The sequence below is a fragment of the Cydia pomonella genome, chromosome 15 (genome assembly GCF_033807575.1).
Source record: "Cydia pomonella isolate Wapato2018A chromosome 15, ilCydPomo1, whole genome shotgun sequence".
NCBI classification, from domain to species: Eukaryota; Metazoa; Arthropoda; class Insecta; order Lepidoptera; family Tortricidae; genus Cydia; species Cydia pomonella.
Window position 1 is genome coordinate 3,102,411 of NC_084717.1, and position 23,022 is coordinate 3,125,432.

Below are 23,022 nucleotides of genomic sequence, written 5' to 3' on the forward strand. Positions count from 1 at the left end.
CTGGGTGGTCAAAGAAAATACCCAGACGCTTTCAAATAAATTATTTTATTTTAAATTAAATAAAAGCTTTGCCGTTCGAGAGCCGTGGAAAAGGTCCGTGAATTTAAATAATAGTCCGTCTGGTTCCTTGGCAGGACGGTACTCCCCTGTCGCGCTAGCTGGTCGCATCGCTGGACCGCTCCAGGTTGAGATGGGGAACGATGGGGAAGTACCGTGGACCGCTAGTGCAGTTGTGGACGGAGGCGCCTGCGTCCCTAGGTAGCCAGCTAGGTAGGTAGGTAGCTAGGTACTCTGCGGCCGGCCGCGAACAAGGAAACCGCGCCGCTGAGGGTTTTCCTAATTCGGAACTTGCACCCTGGAATTTACCACGTTTATCCTTCGGTACTTGTATGAAATAGCCGCTCGGAATGAACCCCCACGAGGTCGCTGAGCTAGGCGAAAGGGAGCAGAAGGCAGAAGGCTGGTGACGTCAGCGCTTTAAGAGGAATTCTTAGTTGCGATTTTTCCATAAAAATACTCTCGACTGTTTCCTCCCTGGATTTTTAAGCAATGAACTTTTTAAATAAGATCAATATCTGTGCTGCTATGTTTTGCTTTTTTGGATTATTTTATTTTGAAGATACTTACAGCGCCTCGAAAATTGCAAAAACGGCTCAATTCAATGGGCTGCAAAAAAAGGCGCAGTATACAAATATGACAACAAATATTCAAAAAATCAAAACATAGCAGCATTGATAATTTCTTCCTCTTGCAGTTTCCAAAATTTCATAAGGATTGGTTGCGTTTTGGAGGAGGAAACAGTTGAGAGCGAAACCTCGATTTTTGAGTTTTTTGCGTGGGATTTTTAGTCCAAGCTGCAGTTGTCCTTATCGCACGCACGCACTCCCGCCCACCGCAGCGCGACAGAAACATAGCTTCAAAAATTCGAGATTCGAAAAGTTGCTCAGCTAGGAAAAATAAAAACCTGGCGAAAACATGAAAGGAAGGCGATGTTGAAGATTTGCCTGAGCGTTTGACTGGTTTGTCTCATCTTCGCTCGGTTAGGAGTTGGAATACCGCCCCATGAGAGAAAGGGGCTATTCTGAGAGGCATGAGGTAACAAGATACACAAAGTTTAAAGTTTTGTTTTTGTGTTATTTATTGTCTTTATTCTTGTCATGTTTTATATTACTTTTTTGTTTTGTTAGTAATAAGGTGCATAAGGTTGAAATTGATTTGATACTGTGTATCCACTATTGCATGGGTTTTTCCTTATTTGTAATAAAGTATTGAATATTAAAGGTTACATTCGTATAGAGACTGCAGCAGCGTTATTGCAAATTGTATTACTGCAAGAAATATCATGGATGACGAAATGGACTTCCTACTGGTTATAGTTAGTTAGTTATGCTGGTATTTTTCCGCAATTCGACAACCATTGTGCCTATTTTGCGTGAAAACGAGGTAGCACTACTCTAGCCACCCCAGCTCCTCCACGAAATCTAGCAGTGCCTTTAGGTTGCTAACTGCCTCCTTTAGGGTGCACGGAGTCCCTAGGTATTTGTTCCTGTATAGTTCTACCTGTTTACAATCTAGGAGAATATGTTTCGCTGTTTCCTCTTTTTCCATACGCGCTCTGCACATGGGGCTGACCGTTTTACCCATATTATGGACGTGTTTGTTTAATGTGTTATGTCCAGTAATTAATCCTACTATTTTTCGTAGTTTGTGTCTGGGTGTTTTCAGTAGTATTTTGGTGAGCTTGTGGTTTTCATTTCAGCCCAGAACTTAGTATGCAGTTGTTTGTGATGTTGGTCTAGCTGGTTTTGTATGTAGGATACTGGTATGGGTATGATGGGTTCGCGTCCATGTGCCGGTGTTTCTGAACCTTTTCTGGCCAGTTCATCCGCTGCATCATTTCCTCTTGATCCGCTGTGCCCCTTTATCCATTGTATTGTTACTTTGTTGCCTTCTTTGCTCACTTTAGTGAGGCTTCGATGGCATTCGAGTATGAGTTATGATGTACTGGTTATAGTCTGCAGAATTAAATAATGCTTATGCATTTTTATAGGAAATTTTCAAATGGTCATTTGATGCATTGCTCATCTCATCACCATCATCATGTTGACGTTTTTCCGGTTGCATCCTTTAGAAGCCCAGGGTCCGATTAAGAAAGATTTTTGTTTTGAGAAAGTGAGGTCAGATGACAATCTGGCCTTGATCAGAGGGCAAACTAGATAAATCAGCCTTATTTAGGTCAATAGGCTGACCGTTTAACATCAGGCGGGCCGTATGCTTGTTTGCCAATGACGTATAAAAACGCTCTGTTTGTCGGCTGTTCTTAGAATAGTCCCCCTAACTCAAAGAAGCCAATCAGATTAGCACCGTAATAAATATCGATCAAGCGGAGGATTCTATTTGCGAGTATTCTCGCCTACTGGCTCAATGCAAATTACATTCACATTCGCATCCTGATTGGGACCTGCCAGCTTCATTCACACGACGCGACGTGAATCTACCCATAGGGGAGAGGAGCTTAAAGCGGGTACCCCACTATAAACGGCTAAGCGCTGTTTTATTGCAAAATTAAGTGCGGAAAGCAAAGTATGAAGGTATGTGTAATGAATGTAATGATTATATGAAAAACCCTAAATTTTTAGAAGTTCTGATCACTAGAGTTATGATATATAATGTTAACTAGACGCAAAATAAAGAAATAGATGAGGCTCACGCTTTAGGCCTCCCTCCCCTACATTCTGTATGGCAAATGTACAGTTACACTAGCCTACAAACAGTTAAAAACTGTAACTGTAATAGTAACCGCTTGATTCCGTGTCACTCGACGTTATTTTATAAAAACCGGCCAAGAGCATGTCGGGCCACGCTCAGTGTAGGGTTCTGTAGTTACTCTTCCGTCACAATAAGCTAAACTGGAGCTTAAAGTATAGTAAATTGTTAACCAAGGGATGAAACGGTACCTTTCACGCCAGTTAAACAAATAGGCAAATTTGCATAATCAGTACCTAATTAAAGTCTTTTTACTATGAAGGGGAAACTTTTTGCGATAACTCAAAAACAGCTAAACTGATCATATCCGCTATAGTTTTCATTTAAGTCTTTCTTAAGCTTTACTTCCACGATTTTTTTCATATTTTTTGGACCTATGGTTCAAAAGTTAGAGGGGGGGGGACACATTTTTTTTTTCTTTCGGAGCGATTATCTCCGAATATATTCACTTTATCAAAAACTGTTTGTTGAAGACCCCTATTCGTTTTGAAAGACCTTTCCAACAATACCCCACACTGTAGGGTTGAAGCAAAAAAAAAACACCCCCACTTTACGTGTAGGGGAGGTACCCTCAAAAAAAATATTTTTTTAGATTTTATTGTACGACTTTGTCGGCTTTACTGATTTATATATCCATGCCGAATTTCAGCTTTCTAGCACTAACGACCACGGAGCAAAGCCTCGGACAGACAGACAGACAGACGGACATGGCGAAACTATAAGGGTTCCTAGTTGACTACGGAACCCTAAAAACGAGCCCCGCTCAGCTTAGCCATTTCTCGCTCATTTCTCGTTCGCGGTGGAAACCGGGCTTAACAGAAACTATTTTAATATTTCTAAGCTCATTTAGAGCTTACTAACTATTTTTAGTTTATAGTTCGGGAACTATTTTACATTAAACAAAGTTATAATTACCTACACGAAATTATTCCCGCGCCCAAAACCCCAGGGTTTAATGAGTTAAGCGGGAATTATACAACGTGATCGTCCATACAAAAAGACAATTCTCCATCATTTTGACACAATGAAAAACTATGTTATTTGTTAAAGCGAAACCTATAAACCTAGAATATATTATGCTGAAGCGATCGACATCAAAATCAAAGTGATTTGTTAAGATTTACTTAGTAGATAACGTTTGAAATGGAATTTCATAGAAAAGTACCGTGCTCTAGGATCGCAAAGTTATTATTTTACAACCGAACTCTCTTCGTAGTTTGTATGTAAATATGCTTAAGCTCTTCTCTTTTTTTAATTTTGTTCAAAGCATAAAACTGGCTCCGGATTCAGTTATTAAACTCTTTCAGTCTCGAAATTGTCGGGTCTTGCTTTATTGAAGCTATTTGGGTGTGAATTTTGTTATTATGGAGAAATCTACATAATGTGGAAAGGTTCTTTGATGATTTCGAATTGTATAAAACATAACTTCCAAATTATGTTTCAAAATCTACCCGCATGCCTTACAATCGTAAAGCCCGACCAGAAATATACGATCATATGAAATTTATTTTTTATGCTCAGCACACACGAAAATATATTGCCAGTTATTTATTTATTCCCCTCAAAGTAGGGGGATTTTAACAACATTATCGAGCTTTTTTTTTTTAGCTTCGAGTCGACAATTGGCGAGAGGTCGCACAGGACCGACAAAAGTGGCGCTGTCCTGTGTCGGAGGCCAAGTCTCATTTTGGGTCGCTGAGCCAACGGAGTAAGTAAGTATTATACTTGGTTATCAATAATTTGGAAGTGTGTGCATTATATCCGTAAACCTAACACGGGATTTGCTTATTTGTTGCACTTCTGTATTATGTGCAATAAGGTTTAAATAAATATTTGTTGTTTTTCTTCATAAATTATTAATAACAATATTTCTTATTTATTTATTTTATTATATTTTGGGATTAACGTCAACTATTGACAACCAAATTACATTTGCTGTCAAATTAGAAGCACAATTTGTCTTAGACAATCATACGACCACTATCAAGAGGTCGCTGTTATTGTCATGTATAGCGTGACAGTTCAGTTTAGTATGAAACAATTAGTTCCAATGAAATTCCGCAATATGGCGCGTGATCATATATTACTGGTCAGGCTCAATATCTTTAAAGGATACTTATAAATGTTTTTTTTTTACACTAGCTAACAACTGTAACAAGCTTATTATACTAAAATTTACATTTTATAGTAGATCGTTTAAATATTCATTCACAGAATAATTGGTTTTATGTAAAATACTTTCTTTTTCTTCTTTTTCCTACTCCTCTACTGTTATCTGTCATTTATGCATTCATTAACACGAATATAAGAACATACATAAAAGATTTCAAGAAAAGTCTATATTGTCTATTCCTCATAAAAGCTCTTGTGCTTTTATAAGCTATAACGTTACTGCGATTAACGGCCACCAACCTAACAAAACCAAAACGAATACAGTTTTAAACTAAGTGCATTGCTGCCAACTTGCAAAATATTCATTTGGTTGCATAGTAAAAATAATTACTTCATAAGTCAGAAACACGCATGTGACACCCGTAATATAGCAACACCCATAGACTACGAAGACCGCTTAGCGTTGTTTGTTAGTCTACGTAGGCTACGGTGGCCAAAATTGAGAAAAAACTGTCCAAAAAATTAATTTAGCAAGTAGCAAGTACCAGGGCCTCATGAGTTACGAGGAGGTGTCGCCGACCGGCCGGCCGCGGCCCGGGGCGGGCCGGGCGCGTAACAAGGTACGCTCGCGCGTCTTGGCTATATACTTTTGCTGTAATTTGTTTACCTAAATTAAGATTTATTTTTGTTGACTCGTAGGAAAAATATTGTATGCAACGTTGTATAAGTAGGTCAAAAAATTCTCGTGGCGTATTCCTTTACAATGTTCGCCTACGCCTTCGGCTCCGGCTCACATTGTAACTCACGCCACTCGCCTTTTTTGACCCTTCTTATACAACTGTTGCATAAAATACTATTTTAATTTCTTCAGGTAATTTATTGTACAAATGTAGTTTTAATCGGAAAGGTGACGGTATTAATCTTGAATTGTGTCTAGATTGGTAGGACGAGAGTATGTCGCCTCGTCCTGTGTAAAATTCTGTGTATTTATGAACAGCAAGTTTCCAGAATGTACAGTAAGTATTTTGTGTTTTACGAAGTATGGCTTGCAACTATCGGGTTCTTCAATATTAACTATTATTCGTATCAGGTTTTTTTGCTTACTGAAAAGGGAGGGGGCATCACTACTATTTCCCCATAAGATTATTCCATACAAATTGAAAGTAAGATGCTTCGCATTTTAGCACTCTAGCATCTCAGCCGTTATCAACTCCACTCTTATTTTAGCGCTAGTTTTACGAATTATATTAATTGGAATAAATATTTTGTTTCATTTCTAATAATCCGCAATATTCGTATATTCGGATAATACAATTGTTTTCTACTCGTCGACTGTAATGGTTGAGTTAAGATTTCGTATACCAAACTATAATTGCGTATCTTTAATGAGCTCCCAACTCAACTATAAAATTTCTTTCGATACGCTGTAGTCAACTATAAAATAAATTGAACAATCACGTGCCGCCACCCTGGCTTAGAACGGGGGACGGGCGGGCTGGAGCTCGCGCGTTTATGTATTTTTGTCTACATAGATACTTATTTCATTTATTAATTGCATTCCATGGTACATACAGATGTTATCTTAAATTAAATTTTCATAACATGGACCCTGAGTAGGGTATTGCAAGTTAACCTTATTAACTAAATACTTAAAATTACCTTACAAAACATATTATTACCAATTGCCTAATATCTAAATTTAGTAGTCTACGTATACTTCCGAAAATAATTTAAAATATATTACAATCATTCGTTTTAATAGTAGTTATTCAATGTAAATAACTATACTAATAATAATAATACGGATTAAAATATTATATATTTAAAAAAAATGCAGGGATGTCAATAAACATATAATAATAATAATCGAATTTAAAATGTCGCGAGTCTTACTAACACTAATTTCTAATAATAACTAGCGTGTAATTAGCTAAATAATAATAATGTCAATTCATTAAATCATTCCATTACATTGAGACAAAGGTAAAAGAAAAAAAAAAGATAGAAAAAATAACTTACCAATTTTCATTACTTATTCAGATTTTTGATGACTCGTAGAAAATGTTGAAAATTGTATACAAATACAACAGTGATATAATCAAGCTTTTCAATCTCGTACCTCACTAGCTTCGTTGCCATTTTATCACGATTGTATAAAATACTATTATTATTAGAACTATCCGAATAAGAAAAACGGACGGATAATTCCAACCATACCTATGTCCATGCTCCTGTTACTCGAAAATCAATCAAAATGTTTACTGAATAAGGTTTATTCTCGCATAATTAAGCTACTAGTGTTAATTAGAAAATCGAAGTTAGATGTTCGATAAATTATCCTGCGTCCGACAAAAGTAATTAATGCTGTCAAAAACAAAAACAACTGCTGTCAGGGACGAGTCAATAATGGAGACTGCAATTGGCAGGGCCCCATGGAACCCGATTTCTATTTCTTTTCATTTTGCAAGGCAAAAAAAGGTATTATTCGTTTTATTCAACAGAAAATTATTTTTTCTGCCCTCCGGTCGGAAAGCGTCAACTTTGCTCACGCTGTGCGCTAAACGAAGTTGCCACTTTCCGCCTCCGTCGAGCAGAAAAATAGTAAGCGCACCACGGGAGGAATCGTAGGACATTCCATCCCGCGTATTTGCTACCCTCGCCATCGGCTCGGGTGATAATTTTACACGCGGCATGCAATGTTCTACTTTTCCTCCCTTGGGACACAAATAACTATTGGCGTCCCTAAGTAATTTATAGGTAGCATAAGTCGCTCCTACATTTTGCTCGTACTTGTTCGTACATGTACTGGCTCGAGCGAGACGCACGAGTGACTGACATCATTTAGATATCATAAAGATAGTTTATTATATATCATATTTTGCTGTACGTTTGAATTGGCCTCCATAATAAGGAATTATTTTAGCACTTGCTCAAATTGGCCTCCTAACCTAACTAGTTGGTAGTGTCCCTGCCTATGAACAAAGGTAATTTGAAATAGAGGAGTATTGTCAAAGAAAACGTTGTAGCGACGTAATTTTACTGCCACCTTTCGACACATAACGAAGCAGGATGTCCCGGGTTCGAAGCCCGGTATTTGTGCGTTTATTTTATAACGAATATTGTCCATGAGTTATGACTGTCATCTATATACGTATGTATATAGTCGCCTCGTATCCAAAGTACTTACAAGATTTGCTTAATTTGGGGCATAGAGTGTAAGATTTTCCCGGAACATTATTTTATTCATTTATTTATATGGATTATTTTGCGTTTATGTAGACTATCTCCAGTGGGTTATAATTTAGGTATAGGCATTTTCTTTATTTCGGAGGAATGCGACTTATGGAAATTAGCATTATTTGTTTTTCACTCGACTCTGTCGACAAGGACATCGATCGACATGCAACTATTTCGATAACTATTTAAACGGATGAATTCTACAAACGTACCTAAATACCAATAAAAATAATTACGTACCATTTATGTCAGTAATATATAGGTAATTATAGTTAGACCGCCCGGGTCGCTCTAATTTCCTACACTACATACATAATACAGATAGATAAGTAAACAATTCCTCAATTCAAGCCTCATCGCTTATCTAGTCTTAAAAATAGAACAAAAAAAAAAAAAAAGATGATGTGATCTTCGATGGTGGTATTTTTTGAGACCTTTGCCCTAATAAGGGGTAGGTAAAGGCAAGGGATTCGGGAACATTTTTTTTAATTTTCAACACTCGTCAAATAACAAAAACATCCTATTGATTTAACACATGCCATGTACAATCGTGTGTTTTTTGATCAAGGGAAAACTTAAATTTAATCTGGATGAGTAAATGCCAAGTTCTTCTAAAAGCATTAAGTATACAACTTTATTTAGGTAATCAATTTTATGCATAATGCATGCATGCGAATAATTCGGCCAAATACACAGAATACATTGCGAAACTTGCCGAATACTGACTAATTACCGATTATTGGGCCTCCAAGTTCGAAACATACTAGTGACATCTACAAGAGACATTAAAAAATGTATGCGTCTATTCAGCTTCCAACTTCACTGTCATGTCGATGTCGTGTCCGTGAGCCACATAAAATATTACAGAATTTTGTCGTTAGATGTCGCCGTTTGACATAATTGTTTAGTTTAAAAACACTTTATAATTATGAATGATGGATGATAAATTGTTATTAAACTTTGCTTGTATTTTATTTTCCTTTAAGAAATCGTCAACATTTTTAATTTCTTTAAAAATTAATGGATAGTGAACGCGACTTTATTGACATTACATAAAAGTCTTTCATTCACTAGTCATAGGACAGATATGACTTTTTTCAAACCTCTTCAAACCATTCACTTGTTCGTTCAATTATCGAGTGACGTCCGTAATTTTCAGTGACGTAAATCGTTTTCTTTCATGTTTCAGTTCAGTGTGGTTTCAGTTTCAATTTCTGCTTAGTTAGCTGCAGCACCTGAAAAGTCTAGTTTTGTATTAAAACACATAATAAATGTGATTATTTACATTCCAATCAAAATGTTTCCAAACATAAACACCGCAGTTTTATGATTTATGTGAAAATTGTGAGCAAAACAAAGCCATGGATGTAAGCGATAGTCCCAGCGATTATGATGATGGTGGCGAGATCCCTATCTGGCAGGAGCCCCGTCGGGAGCCCCTGGGGGCTCCTAAGGAGACGTTATGCGACGAGATGCAGGAGCAGAATTCTGGGGACAGATTGCACGCATTGGAGGAAGAACAAGAGATATTATCGTCTTCCGTGTTTTCTTTGACCTCGCACCTGGCGCAAGTGGAGTTTCGTTTGCGACAGATATTGAAAGCTTCGCCTCAGGAGAGGGATGCTATGTTGAAGGAGTTGGAGGAGTTCACGTCTCGAGGAGTGCCCGGGGCGAGGGCCGCACCGCAAGGGAGCTCCGGAGAGGCGAGTTGCGCGGAATGTGTGGAGCTGGAAACCAAGATACGTCGACAGCGCACCAAACAGGCACATTTCATTGAGAGGTTGCAAACACAGCTGAAGGAACTTGAAAGGTAAATGATGCCTTTCTAATTTGACCTTTTTTGGCTGTCTATAAGGATGAAAGATGCCACAAGTGCCTTTATTCTCAACTGAAAACATGGATCCTTAAGCATGGCTCTATAGGATTTGTTTACATTTATTCTTACAAAAAATAAACTGTGTAAAGATATTAACTGATTTTTTAAACTACAGAAGGCTCTTGGAAATGTTTGTAGCTAACTCACAAAGGCCTTAGCACGAATATTTAGTTTAAACCCAGCAAGCTGTACAGTCAGCGTCAAATACTTTGTAGCAGTCAAAGTGGCCAAATAGTTCGGTACACCATACTAAATATATGGTGTACCGAACTATTTGGCTACTTTGACTGCTACGAAGTATTTGACGCTGACTGTACCCGCACATTTTTCATTACTTGTACAATCAAATGCACATTACACTTTGTTAAGATAAATACTTACCTACTCTTTATACCTAAGATGGACGACTTACCTACCTAACCTTTATACCTAAAAACTGCTGTGTCTAAAACACCAGAACCAAAAAGTAATGAAATAAACATATTTGTATTTTGTATATTATTACAACCTCAGTCTCCTAACCTAGTTGCTAGTGACTCAGTTCGAATCCCAGTAACAGCATTTATTTGTGTTCATCGTGAATATTTGTGACCGAAACCGGAAAAATGTCCCACTTTGTTGCTTGCCATAAGGATATCTTGACAGGTTATTTGTATAAGGATACAAGCAAATCTCATCCTTATGGCAAACAGTGGGACGTTTTGTCACATTTGTTCCAGAGTTATTTGTTAATTTTTACTTGTTTACAGGTTTGCTGCAAATCCAGAAGCAAGTGACAAACAGCACAGAACTCTTATAGAACATTTACGATCTGAAATAGACCGCAGTTTGGAAGAAGGCTGTCACCAGCCACTGAGTGCCGATGAGTTGAGACATCAGATCAACTGTGCAGTCCGGCAGTATGCTGACAAACAGCTCTCAAAAGAAGAAATCATCTGTAAACTACAAGCTCATATCGAAGATATGCAGAAGTTTATAAAACTCATGAAAAATGAAGATCTGAAAAATTCTAAATCTAAAACACCAGAACCAAAAAGTTCAAAGTCACAGAACTCTTTTGACAAGACATTTAACAAGAACAAAGCTAATAATGATGATCTTCGAACAGAGACTATTAATTTAATGAGAAAAGCAAGTACATTAATTCAAATTTTCACTGTTTCACAGTTCGGTTGTTCGCCAAACTCAAGTAGAAAAGTTGAGAGGCAATCGTCAACTATTGTCACGCACTGGGGTAATCTCAGAGCAAAGCTAGAAATGTCTATTGATGCCGTTCTCCATCTAGTCTCACGTAACAGACAGAATCATAACATAATGGACACATATGACAGTGAGTCTGAAGAAGGTGGCATTGTAATCAATGATATACCATTAACAACAGCGGTAAGAAGACATTTAGCTGTAAATATCCGTGATTTGCTTCAACACGGCCTAACAGGACCAGAGTCAAATTCTCTAGTTCCTTTAATAGGTTGCTTCCCTGTCCGAAGATCATCATCTAGTGCTACACATGTATGGGATCTCATTTTGCGTTACTATGACATCAATGATGGTGACCGATTCAATTCTACACCGGCTAGGAAACTCAGTCAGAGTTTTAACCTAGATATTGTTGGTGGAAATGCTATTTCCAATAAGCAAAGTTTGTTAAGCACTATTGGCAGTATCATAGCTTCTCACACACCTTATAAGAGAAGTTATGATGCTCATTTTAAAGCATTTGTCTGTGCTGCTCTAAATTCTCACAAACTAGTGCTATGGTTGAATATTATACTTAAATGTCGGTCTCTGGTTGATTCATATTACTCGTCGACCAGCTATGTTGTTAATACTGGATTTCAAGATGCTCTTCAGAGCCTAGACCGCCTAACCCCACACAACTTTGACTTACCAGTCGATCTCGCTGTAAAACAGTTCCAAAATATCAAAGATGTATTTATGTAATTTATTAATTATTAAGAATAATTTTATACATAATCAATGATTAAGGCCTGCAATGCATTTATTATGTACAGTTGCCATCAGATACATCCGCGCGGCCAAGGTGCTCACAAATATCTGAACACGCCTCTATTGTCATGGCGTTGACCACCTCAGCCGCTCCGATATATCTGATGGCGAATGTACTTAGCCTAATTGTAAAATTGGTTCTAGTCCATTTTAGTATTCCAAGTACATATTATTAGATTTAGAAATTTGTTCTAACCACTGGTTTCTCTTATCAGAGTATATATATATATGTATATTTCTTTAGTAAATAGGTACTAGTCCTTATACACTGATCTGAATTGCTCTCTAAAAACCCTTTTTAATGCTAATGACGTGAAATGACGTCACAGAGTGATATACAAAGCACCATAAACGATTATAGTTGTCATCAAATGCTTTCAAGTGTGTTTGTCTTGTAGAGAATATGTTGGCAATTAATGACATCTATATGACGAATAGCAGCGAAAGGGAATGACAAATTTTCTCCAATCATGCAATAGTAGTTTGTAAAGCAATCAATACATTCCAGTATTGTGATATGAACACTATTTTACTTATCCTTATTATAGTTACCAGATCCGACCGTACCAAAGATGTACCAAAGTAATTGTTAAGAGCGCAACCTGTAAATTACGGAATATTATCGCTAAATATAACGGTAGCTAAAGCATCTATGTTCATTTTATTTTATTGTGCCCTATTTTTTTATACATTGCATATAGGCAGTATTATTAGTAGATATTAGCCGTTTGAAATTTTGAACGCCAAGAATACGGAAGGTGGAGGTAAGGAATTAAATCTCCATGTACCAAAAAGTGTCATCAAAAAACATTAAATAGGTGACACTAAGGTAGAAGTACTAGTGCTCGACGCTGCACTAGTATTCGACATGGGCACTTTATGTCAAAGTGACAAGGATTATGTTCGAATACAGAAAAATCTTCGTTGTTCAAATTTAACCTATATTTCCATGAAATAAAGTGCCCATGTCGGTGACTAGTGCAGCGTCGAGCACTAGTACTTCTACCTTACAATACCTAGAATACTTGAAAAGAAGATCAAATCATAGACAGCGCACTTTACTCCGTCAATAACGCCCAGGTTCTTAGCTACTCTAGCGCTACTCTGGAGAGATTTGGAACTATTATTTATAGCTGATAGCTGGACACTTTTGCAACAGTTCTACCATAAGAGATTTCACTCCTTATAAATCCACACTCCATAGCCAAGAACAAGGCGTCGCGAGTTATCGCGCCCATAAAATAGCACTAGAAACGCTCTTATGGCATGACTTATGCTATCAAAGTAACCTTGTACCAATTACTCGCTATATAGAGAGAAATTAATGCTTAAGTGAACTAACTATAGCCAACAAATGTCGACGTTATACGGAGTGAATCGTTATATCGAGCGACGTTATATGTAGTTTACACTGTATTTAGAAGCGTGTGCGTACTACCTTCCCGGAACCCAGAGGGCCTACTGCAAACCACGTTCGGGCCTTTCTGTCGCACTCGTAAATTCGTACGTAAGTGTGACAGGGAGGCAACACGTCGATCGTGGTTTACGGTAGGCCCTCAGGGGGCCTACCGCGAAAACCGAAATTCGCAAATTGCGGGATCTTTATCTTTTACCTTCACTGAGACGTAATTAGAATTGGAGTCACAGAGAAAAATGCCCGCAATTGACGAACTTCAATTTTTGCGGTTATAGCCCAGAGCACCCGCACCCGCCCGTCGTTGCGGACGCACTTTACCTACAATTCCACCGCGACCCGCGACGTTCCGGAAACCAGGAAGCTTTCGTTTTGTTATGAATTTAGCACCTTGTAATGTTTAATATGTAAAAATAAATGTTTTTTTTTGGAAACTCCTCTGAGATCTAGGAGTATATTAGTATATATAATTTTACGACTCCAAGCTAGGCGTCGTAACAAAATCCATTTAAGCCCACGCTGCCGTTTACTTAGACAAGTACTTACCTACGATCGGGTACGTGGGCGTGAATGTCAGAGGGCAGAAATACGATAGCGTGGGTGTTTATCCCCTATAAGTAGTAGGTAGGTACAGTCAGATTTAACAAATTTTCGTTTTAATCTTATTTCGCTGCGACCTTGAAGATGATGATGATTGGTACATGCCAATTAAATGAAAGCTGTGCGTGAGATGCGCACCAATCACAAAGAAGATCTTAAAGGTAGTATCAAAACCAAAACAAGTTGTTAAATCAGGCTCCTGGAATTGCTATTAACCTTTTTGACGTTAATGGCGGATATATCCTCACCGCAGGTCCAACGCCGAAGACGGATTAATCCGTCACAGATCACCATAGACCTACGTGCATATGTATAAAGTTCAATTTTGACACTACACTTCGGTGACAGTGACAGCTTTTGTGTTTGACACGGCGTCGAAAAGGTTAAATACTGAACAACTACACTGGACATTGGCAAAACCATCATAGATTTGATGAAGGGCATTTTTTAAAAGACGAAGAAGGTTAACCGTCGTAGCCACTCACTTGCTTTTGGTAACTGTAGTTACCAGCTGTCACCCTTATTTTATAATAATAATAGAAGTCACTGAAAAATATGACGCATGTGAGTGGGCAGTCTAGCTGCAAGGGTAAGATGGTCGGCTGTCTATCATTTGTCACCCTACCTGTCACGCTCTAACAAATACGTAAGTGCGAACGTGACGGATGATATGACAAGTGACAAAAACACGACCATGATACCGCTGCTGATGCTGATATTTAAGATTTACTATATCAAGCCAATTTCGCCGCAATCTGATAAATAAGACAAAACTTCGTGTAACTTCATACCGGCGGCGACACGAGCGCGCTCGATGTCAAATTCTAAGCGGTTAAAAGGTTAAGCGGGTGAGATGTTTAACCTTTTGACCGCCAAAGATGTCATATGACGTGCGCGGCTACAGTCCAATATCAACCTTCATGCGTACCGACAAGGTTCACGATTACGCGCCGCGTACGATACGCGTGGCGTTCAAAGGGTTAAGGTGAACCCAAAACAAAGATGTGTTCTGATCATTTTGAACATACCGCTACCTTCTATCTAATTGGGACCATCGTTCGGGAAATATTGGAAAGAAAAATCTCTAAATTAAGCGATACCGATAGTACTGATACCTACCCCCGCTGCCATTAAAGTACGAAAAATGTGCGAATTTACACCATACTTACGTTTTTCCTTTTTATTTATTTAATCGTATGGCGTATTAACATAAACATTTCAAAATATATAGCTAAATAAAATAATTATAAATCTACATTCAGGGTCTCAAGCCACGAGATTGCGTCTGGTGTTAATTTAAGCAGATCTTCCGGGGGGCCTGAAAAAGAGTGCAAAGGGCAGCGCTGTATAATATGCTCGATGCTTTGAACCTCTTCACCAAAGTCGCAGAGCGCAGAGTCCTACCAGCCCCATTTATGGCGAAAATAGTTACAGCGCCCGTGACCTGTCCTCAGTCTGTTTACACGACACCAGAGCTTTCGTGACAGGCCAAAACCGTCTGGTTTCGCTGTGGGATCTATGGCTTGTAGGGTAGTTCCAGCAGTAATTTTGCTCCACTCGTACTTCCAGCTCTGTCTGACGTCAAAATTCCTCAGTTTTTGGGCTGTGATGCATGCTGGGTGGCGAGACTTAAGGCGTTGGGGTGGGGGGTGGCAGAAGGGCTGGTGGCAAGGTAGAGAATGTTGCGCTTGTATTTTTGCCGCTACGTTTTTCCTTATAGCCAGTTACTAAATTCAGAAGGCTAGAAGCTAGTGAAATGAAATCCACAATAAAAAAAAATTAAACATATATTTAATGAGTAAATTCACAAAAAGCTTAGCAGTAGGTATATAATAATATTTACAATAACAATTTCAAAACATCCTAACAAAACAATCCACTGTATGTACCTATAAAACCATTAAATCTAGTATGGAACAAAGCAAATTATCTTAGGTACGTACCAAATATTTGTTACTTGAATGTATAGACACTTGATAAATGAATAGGTACCTACCTAAAGACACGGCTAGGTTGGGGACAACTGTCCCACGAGATGTGTTGCCAGCGATGTCGGTGAAGTGCCGCGACGTTGCCGTACTTCGCTCGACATGGCGGGCGACATTGCGCGTTGCATATGATGTCGCCCGACATCTCGAGCGAAGTCCGGCAACGTTGCGCCATTTCACCCGACGTCGTGGGACAGTTGTCGCGCATTTATACGATCCTACCATCTATGTTAATATTAAACTGTAACCGTGCACGTCTATGGGTGGGTGTGGGCGTCTTTGGCAGTGAAAGGGTTAAGTGCCTGCGTATTATAATGATTTACCTAGTTACCAATATCTATCAGCATTCCCTAACAACACATACTTAAATGCAACATTGTCTGTTTTTGTTTCTGCGCATTCATTCACTTGACCGCGTTTCCTGCCTGTAAGTTTGCCGGCCGCTCACTTAGGGTCATTCTACTTTTTATTGCAGGTCTACAGTTTCAAACAGTCTTGAAATACTTACACTAGCTACTAAAAAATGATAAGCACAGAATAGGCCTAAGTATTTGACCCTTTGTTTTATTTTTATTTTTAGAATTTATAGCCTGGAACATACAATTAGGTACCGTACCTCATAACGACATCTTGGTTACTTTAAAAAAATATTTTGGTTACAAGCTATCATTATTGCAGCATTAAAATGTGCTTTATGTAATTTATGTTGATATAAAATATTAAAAAAATACAAATACAAAAATGGACAAAAACACCTGCTGTAAAAAGTAAAATGACCCTTTAACAAGAAAGCCTATAGCGATAATGAATTAGTCTACTTAGGTCCAAGCATATTCTCTGGCTTCACCCATTGGTCGAACTGTTCCGCCGTGAGGATGCCCAGCTTGATGGCCGTCTCCTTGAGGTTGCCTCCTTCTAGGTGCGCCGTCTTGGCTATTTGAGCCGCCTGAATGAATTAAAATAAGATTAGGTACGGTAAGTACTTCGGTACCAGTCTTGGGCATAAGGTGTCCAACACTGGTACTGACAGGTTGTGATGGACACTTCGTTCTTGATTATAAAAATATAGGATAGGTAGAAGCAATTAGTTGTTGCAAAATTATTGCATAACTCAAGGTAACGTTCATCGCTGAATCGGTCGGTCTGATGTGTCTTTTTCCCTTTCTCCAAAAATAAATTAGGCTACATGTCAAATTTTACCTAAATCGATACAGTGGTTTATACATGTTGTGTTGCCTTATCACGTGGTCGTTTGCCGAAATAATTTCATTTCAACAACGATTTCATTTGGCAACGCAACCATTTTTTCGAATAATTTTATGCGGTAGCATTCGGCAATTATATGAGAACCCACCCAACTTATCGTATCCGATGTAAGGGTTGAGAGCGCGGTGACCAGCATGAGCGACTGCATGATCTTGGCGATCCTTTCGTTAACCTTGCCGCCGAGCAGTTTTTGTTGAAGGCTTGGCAACGATTTAGGGAACCCACCTTATCGTATCTCGTATCCGATGTGAGAGTTGAGCGCGGTGACCAGAGCATGAGCGACTCTCGTTAGCCTTTATGCCGAGCAGTTCTTGTTCAAGGCGTGCAATGATTTAGAGAACCCATATTATCGTATCCGATGTACCTAAGGGTTGAGAGCGCGGTGACCAGCATGAGCGACTGCATGATCTTGGCGATCCTTTCGTTAGCCTTGCCGCCGAGCAGTTCTTGTTGAAGGCTTGGCAACGATTTAGGGAATCCACCTTATCGTATCCGATGTATGGGTTGAGAGCGCGGTGACCAGCATGAGCGACTGCATGATCTTGGCTATCGTTTCGTTAGCCTTGACGCCGAGCAGTCCTTGTTGCCTTGGCAATGATTTAGGGAACCCACCTTATCGTATCCGATATGAGGGTTGAGCGCAGTGACCAGCATGAGCGACTCCTGCATGATCTTGGCGATCCTCTCCTCGTTGGCCTTGATGCCGAGCGCGCAGTTCTTGTTGAAGGCTTGGCAACCGTCACCTATGAAGTCGTATAGTAATTATTGAGGCAGCTGTTTAAGTTTACCCTTAGGGACGGCACCGACGGACTGCAACCCGGCTGCTATTTGTATGGAAACTATGCAGTTGACGACCATATAGATTGCCGCCGTGTTGCAGTCCGTCTATCGGACCGTATAAAACTGGTTTTACTTTGCTTTTACCTGACTACGTTTATAAGGAAAAAGTAATTCAACCTGTCTGTCGTAAAATTCTGAAAGACGAGTTTTATAGCCTTTTTGTCATACCCAAACATGTGACGCACTCCCCGACATCATTGAAATAAGTTAGCAAATATAAACGACGCCTTTATAGGTTCTTGGCCTAATAATAAGCCTAATAGACCGCAACACATTAGATACCATCATGGGCTAGTAACAATCTGCGATATAAGAAATTTCAAACTCATTTTAGACTACTTTTTCGTATATAGGGGTAAAAAGTAGCCCTTCAGGAAGTACAGAAAGGTAAAAAGAAGGCCCATGAAAAACAGCGTAGTCTAAATCGTGTATAAACATGAACCTAGTATTTTAATTGGATCAGGCATGAGCGGTGGGGGAAATGACCGAACGGGATAGTCTTATTATGTATCTTTCAGTAAGAGTAGCACAGAAAGCGCTATATGGTTTGTCCTAGTCATAGTAGTCTTCTGAAGGTGTTTGCCGACAGGTGGGACTCACCCATGTTAAAAAGATGGATCAGCCTTCACACTACTTTTGTAAATTTTGATTGGTGACATGTTTTAATTATTATTATTATTTGACGAAATTTAATTTTAATTCTATACATTTTATAATTTTCAAAATTTAATTTAATGCGTTTAATTGTAATATCTTAATTGTAATTGTTGTTATATTGTTTAATGGACAATTTAAATTACTGTAGAGATAAGTTATTGACATTTTATTATTTTACGCTCATCCGGTTATGTCTGTGTTTGTGATCTCTGTATGTACTAACAATAGTCTTGTAAGTTATGTTGTGTAATACTAATACTAACACTTTTATGGGTTTTGCCTGAAATAAAGGATTTAATAATAATAATAATAGTATCACTTGTGCTTCCTGCCTACTTCTAAAGTCCTAAGTGACGTAGATAAGTTTGTTGCCTACCGTTTTGTATGACGGGCAACAAATAACCCGACCAAATTACGTAGGTTGCTTTTGGTATGTTATCAGGAATATTAAAACTTGTTTTTTAATTTTGTCGCTTTGCATATGTCCTGTTCTCCTCACAGGCGCATGCGGTATATCACATCTATACGATCCTTCTAACCATAAAACTAACCAATAAGTCTAATAGACCGCAGAACATTAGCCACCATCATGGGCTTGAACACGTTGAGCTCGAAGTGTCCCGTGGCTCCGCCCACGGTACACGCCACGTGGTTGCCGATCACTTGCGCCGCGACCATGGTTATGGCTTCGCACTGCGTCGGATTCACCTTACCTGAGAATATTTGAGAATTAACCTGTGAAGCATAGCATTCCTGCCGGTGAGTAAGGTTGCCAGAGCTCAACGAGGGTGCGGAGTGTTAGGGTCGACAACGCGCATGGAGCTGCAGGCGTCCATAGGCTACGCTGACCGCTTACCATCAGGCGGGACGTATGCTTGTTTGCTTGCTATGCGTAGTATACAATTTTTTTTTTTACGTCAGAAATTCTCTAAAAGCTTATTTCAGTCTGACAGCCACAACAACTACTGCATGTAAACATTCATGTCAATTAGACCCCAACGTCTCCAATGTGACATTTTAGCCAGTAACCGATGTCTAAGTAGGCGAGAAATACTGGAAAAGAACAATGTTGCTAAAGGTTACCGACAAGGTAGTCAGACCAAGATGGCGGTGATTTCGACAGCCTAGACAGTGCAAGTGTTATTTTAAACGACAAACTTCTATGAAATTGCGACACTTGCACAGGCTGGGCTATCAAAATTGCTGCCAGCTTATCTTGGTCTGACTCTTGAAACCTTTTCACTTAAGCAGCTCGAACAAGCCTACTTTCGTCACTCTCCAGGGAGTGACGAAAGTGCGGCTTTCCTAACTTTAGGGAGTGACGAAAGTACGACTTTCCTCACTCCAGGGAGTAAGACAAAATAGCTTTTTAATTTAGTGAAGGCCCTGAATACAAGAATAAAAACTTTACTTGATGTTAATTTTTTTTTAACCTTTTATACGTTCTTATTACTGAGGTGAAAAGTTGTGTGTCACACGAGAGCAGTTATTTTACATCTCGTGTTTTTGACTCCCTCGCTACGCTCAAGATTCTAACTTAAAATCAACACTCGCAAGAAAAACTAACTTTCCTCTCTTGTTGCGCAAATGCTTCATTATATTCTTTGATCCCGTTTATCTTCCCCAAATAAATCAAATGCACTCAGTAACTTATACAAATATATTGCTTACAAATAATTATTATCTTTATTTTTGTATAGTAAAAACAAAAAACAAAATGAGGATCAACATGTACAATACAATAAGTTGTAAATAATCGAAATGTAGGTACAATATAATGATTTAAGTACAAATACAGAACAATTGTCGTTGTAGTTATTATTTTCGAATATTTACTCCAAAAAACAAACCAGTAAATTGAAGTAGATTAATCCTACTTTCATTTTAATTCATAGCTGAGAAATAACTCACATTAAATATAAATGCGAACACATTTATTTATTTTTGCCACAATTAGCAATCCTGACAGTTCTTTACATAAAATTCATGATAATAAATTACCTAATTTACATTTTATAATAAGATGTTTACAAAACGAAAATACTGGAATAGTGTAACTAGTCCTTGAGATTATCAAAGTATTACAGTCTCTTTCTATTTACTGTATTCATTGCCGAAGAAAATTTGAAATAGAGGTGGATTGTCAAAGAAAACTTAGCCACACTAAAATTACTGTCATCTTTCAACACATGATTAAAACTTTTAGAGCGCGTTTTGACTTTGATCCTTAATCTTTCACTAATATGTGTTAAATTGCTAAATATCAAAAAGTGGCGCCATCTTACCGGGCATAGGCCAAAAGCTGTGGCGCCATCGGTCGAAACGATGCTGCCATACCTTTGATAGCTTTTATATATATATATAAATAAATAATAAATATTATAGGACATTATTACACAAATTGACCAAGTCCACAGTAAGCTCAATAAGGCTTGTGTTGAGGGTACTTAGACAAGGATATATAAGTAAATATTTATAAATACTTAAATACATAGAAAATACCCATGACTCAGGAAGAAATATCCATGCTCATCACACGAATAAGTGCCCTTACCATGATTTGAACCCGGGACCATCAGCTTGGTAGGCAGGGTCACAACCCACTAGGCCAAACTGGTCGTCGAAATATATATAAGGATCAAAGTCAAATGGCGTTTTAAAAGTTTTAATCATGTGTCGAAAGATTGCAGTAAATTTACTGTGGCTACAAAGTTTTCTTTAACAATCCACCTGTATTTCAAATTCTCTTAGCTCGTATCCAGTTAATTAAAATGTGCCTATGATATCATTAGACGTCTAAAGTCATCAGACTCAATAGCAAGTAATTGTTCGAGAATGTCTTTATTTACGACGCAGTCAGTGGGGCGAAACTGCGCTATAACCGCGAAAATCGAAGTTCGTCAATTGCGGGCACTATTCTCTGTCACTCTAATTACATCTTACTGAGAGTAAAAGAGAAGTATCCCCGCAATTAGCGAATTTCGATTTTCGCGGTAGGCCCCCTGATTCTTTCTTTCGCCATTTTCAGCTTCGATCGGCTCAGTATTGCTTATTAGGGTTGGCAGAACTTGACGTCCTTTTGCGTGCGCAACCACAGATAAAATGACTTGAATTTTGACAACCCTAAATAGCCAAAAGGGATAGTGCTATACAATAGAAAGGGACAACATGATTTGTCCATGAATCGCTATTAAACTGCGGTTTTGTAGGAAGTTTATTTTCTGTACAGTAGTACTATTACTTACTTTGTTACGCAGTTTCAAAATGTGGATGTAGTTTTGACAGCTCAACTACACGACTACAGTTTTTTTGGATAAGTTTACACAGTTTATTTGTTATGAATAAATATGACATTGATGCATCAAGGTTTGTTTACAGTTTGTGCTAGTAGCGCCCCCTACGCAGTGTTGCCTCCTTATTAGCAAAGAGAATTTGAAATAGAGGTGGATTGTAAAAGAAAACTTTGTAGCCACAGTAAATTTACTGCCATCTTTCGACACATGATTAAAACTTTTAGAACGCCATTTGACTTTGATCCTTATTTTTTTTAGATTTAATCAAGTTATTTATTAATGAATCACGTACAGTCAAATAAGAAACAAAAAGCACAGATCCTTATTCTTTTACTAATATGTGTTAAATATGTTAAATATTAAAAGTGGCGCCATCATACCGGGTACACCTCAAAGGTTATGGCGCCATCGCTCGAAACGATGCCGCCATTCCTTTGGCCCATGATCTATTAGATGGCGCCACTTTATATATATATTTTATTTTTATATAATTTAATTTTTTTGATATTTAACAATTTTAACATATCAGTGAAAGAATAAGGATCAAATTCAAATGGCGTTCTAAAAGTTTTAAATATGTATCGAAAGATGACAGTAAATTTACTGTGGCTACAAAGTTTACTTTGACAATCCACCTCTATTTAAAATTCTCTTTGCTATTAGTTATAAGTCATCAGTGGCACATGACTCGAACGTTCTCTCCAGTATCTCAGCAGCCTCCGTGGATCTCGTTCTCATGATGAGTTGTCTACTTGGGTCCGAGCATGTCCTCGGGCCGGACCCACTTGTCGAACTGCTCCTCGGTGAGGATGCCCAGCTTGATGGCGGTTCCTTTGAGGGTGCCTCCTTCTTTATGCGCGGTCTTGGCGATTTGGGCCGCCTGGAAATGGAAATAAATAATTATATATATATTATAGGGTCATTCTGATACAAATTGGCTAAGTCCCATGGTAAGCGAAGAAG

The 23,022-nt window shown here is 38.4% G+C and overlaps 2 protein-coding genes across 5 annotated transcripts in view; one reads left to right on the forward strand and one right to left on the reverse strand.

Moving 5' to 3' along the window:
- Positions 1–9,053: 9,053 nt before the first annotated feature.
- LOC133525573 (RUN domain-containing protein 1) lies at positions 9,054–12,652 on the forward strand. The gene is made up of 2 exons (XM_061861876.1): positions 9,054–9,925; positions 10,741–12,652. The coding sequence occupies exons 1-2, from the start codon at positions 9,477–9,479 to the stop codon at positions 11,933–11,935; spliced, it is 1,644 nt and encodes a 547-aa protein (XP_061717860.1). The 5' UTR covers positions 9,054–9,476; the 3' UTR covers positions 11,936–12,652.
- A 3,132-nt stretch (positions 12,653–15,784) lies between these two features.
- LOC133525574 (fumarate hydratase, mitochondrial-like) overlaps positions 15,785–23,022 on the reverse strand; it is a 56,823-nt gene continuing 49,585 nt past the window's right edge. For 2 of the 4 annotated variants that reach the window (XM_061861877.1, XM_061861879.1), the window contains exon 10: positions 20,412–22,939. In XM_061861877.1, the coding sequence (XP_061717861.1) occupies positions 22,808–22,939 (132 nt within the window). In that variant the 3' untranslated portion in view covers positions 20,412–22,807. Of the gene's footprint in view, positions 16,950–17,881; positions 18,013–19,317; positions 19,480–20,411; positions 22,940–23,022 lie in introns of those variants that run through there. The other 2 variants (XM_061861878.1, XM_061861880.1) reach the window with 2 other exon arrangements.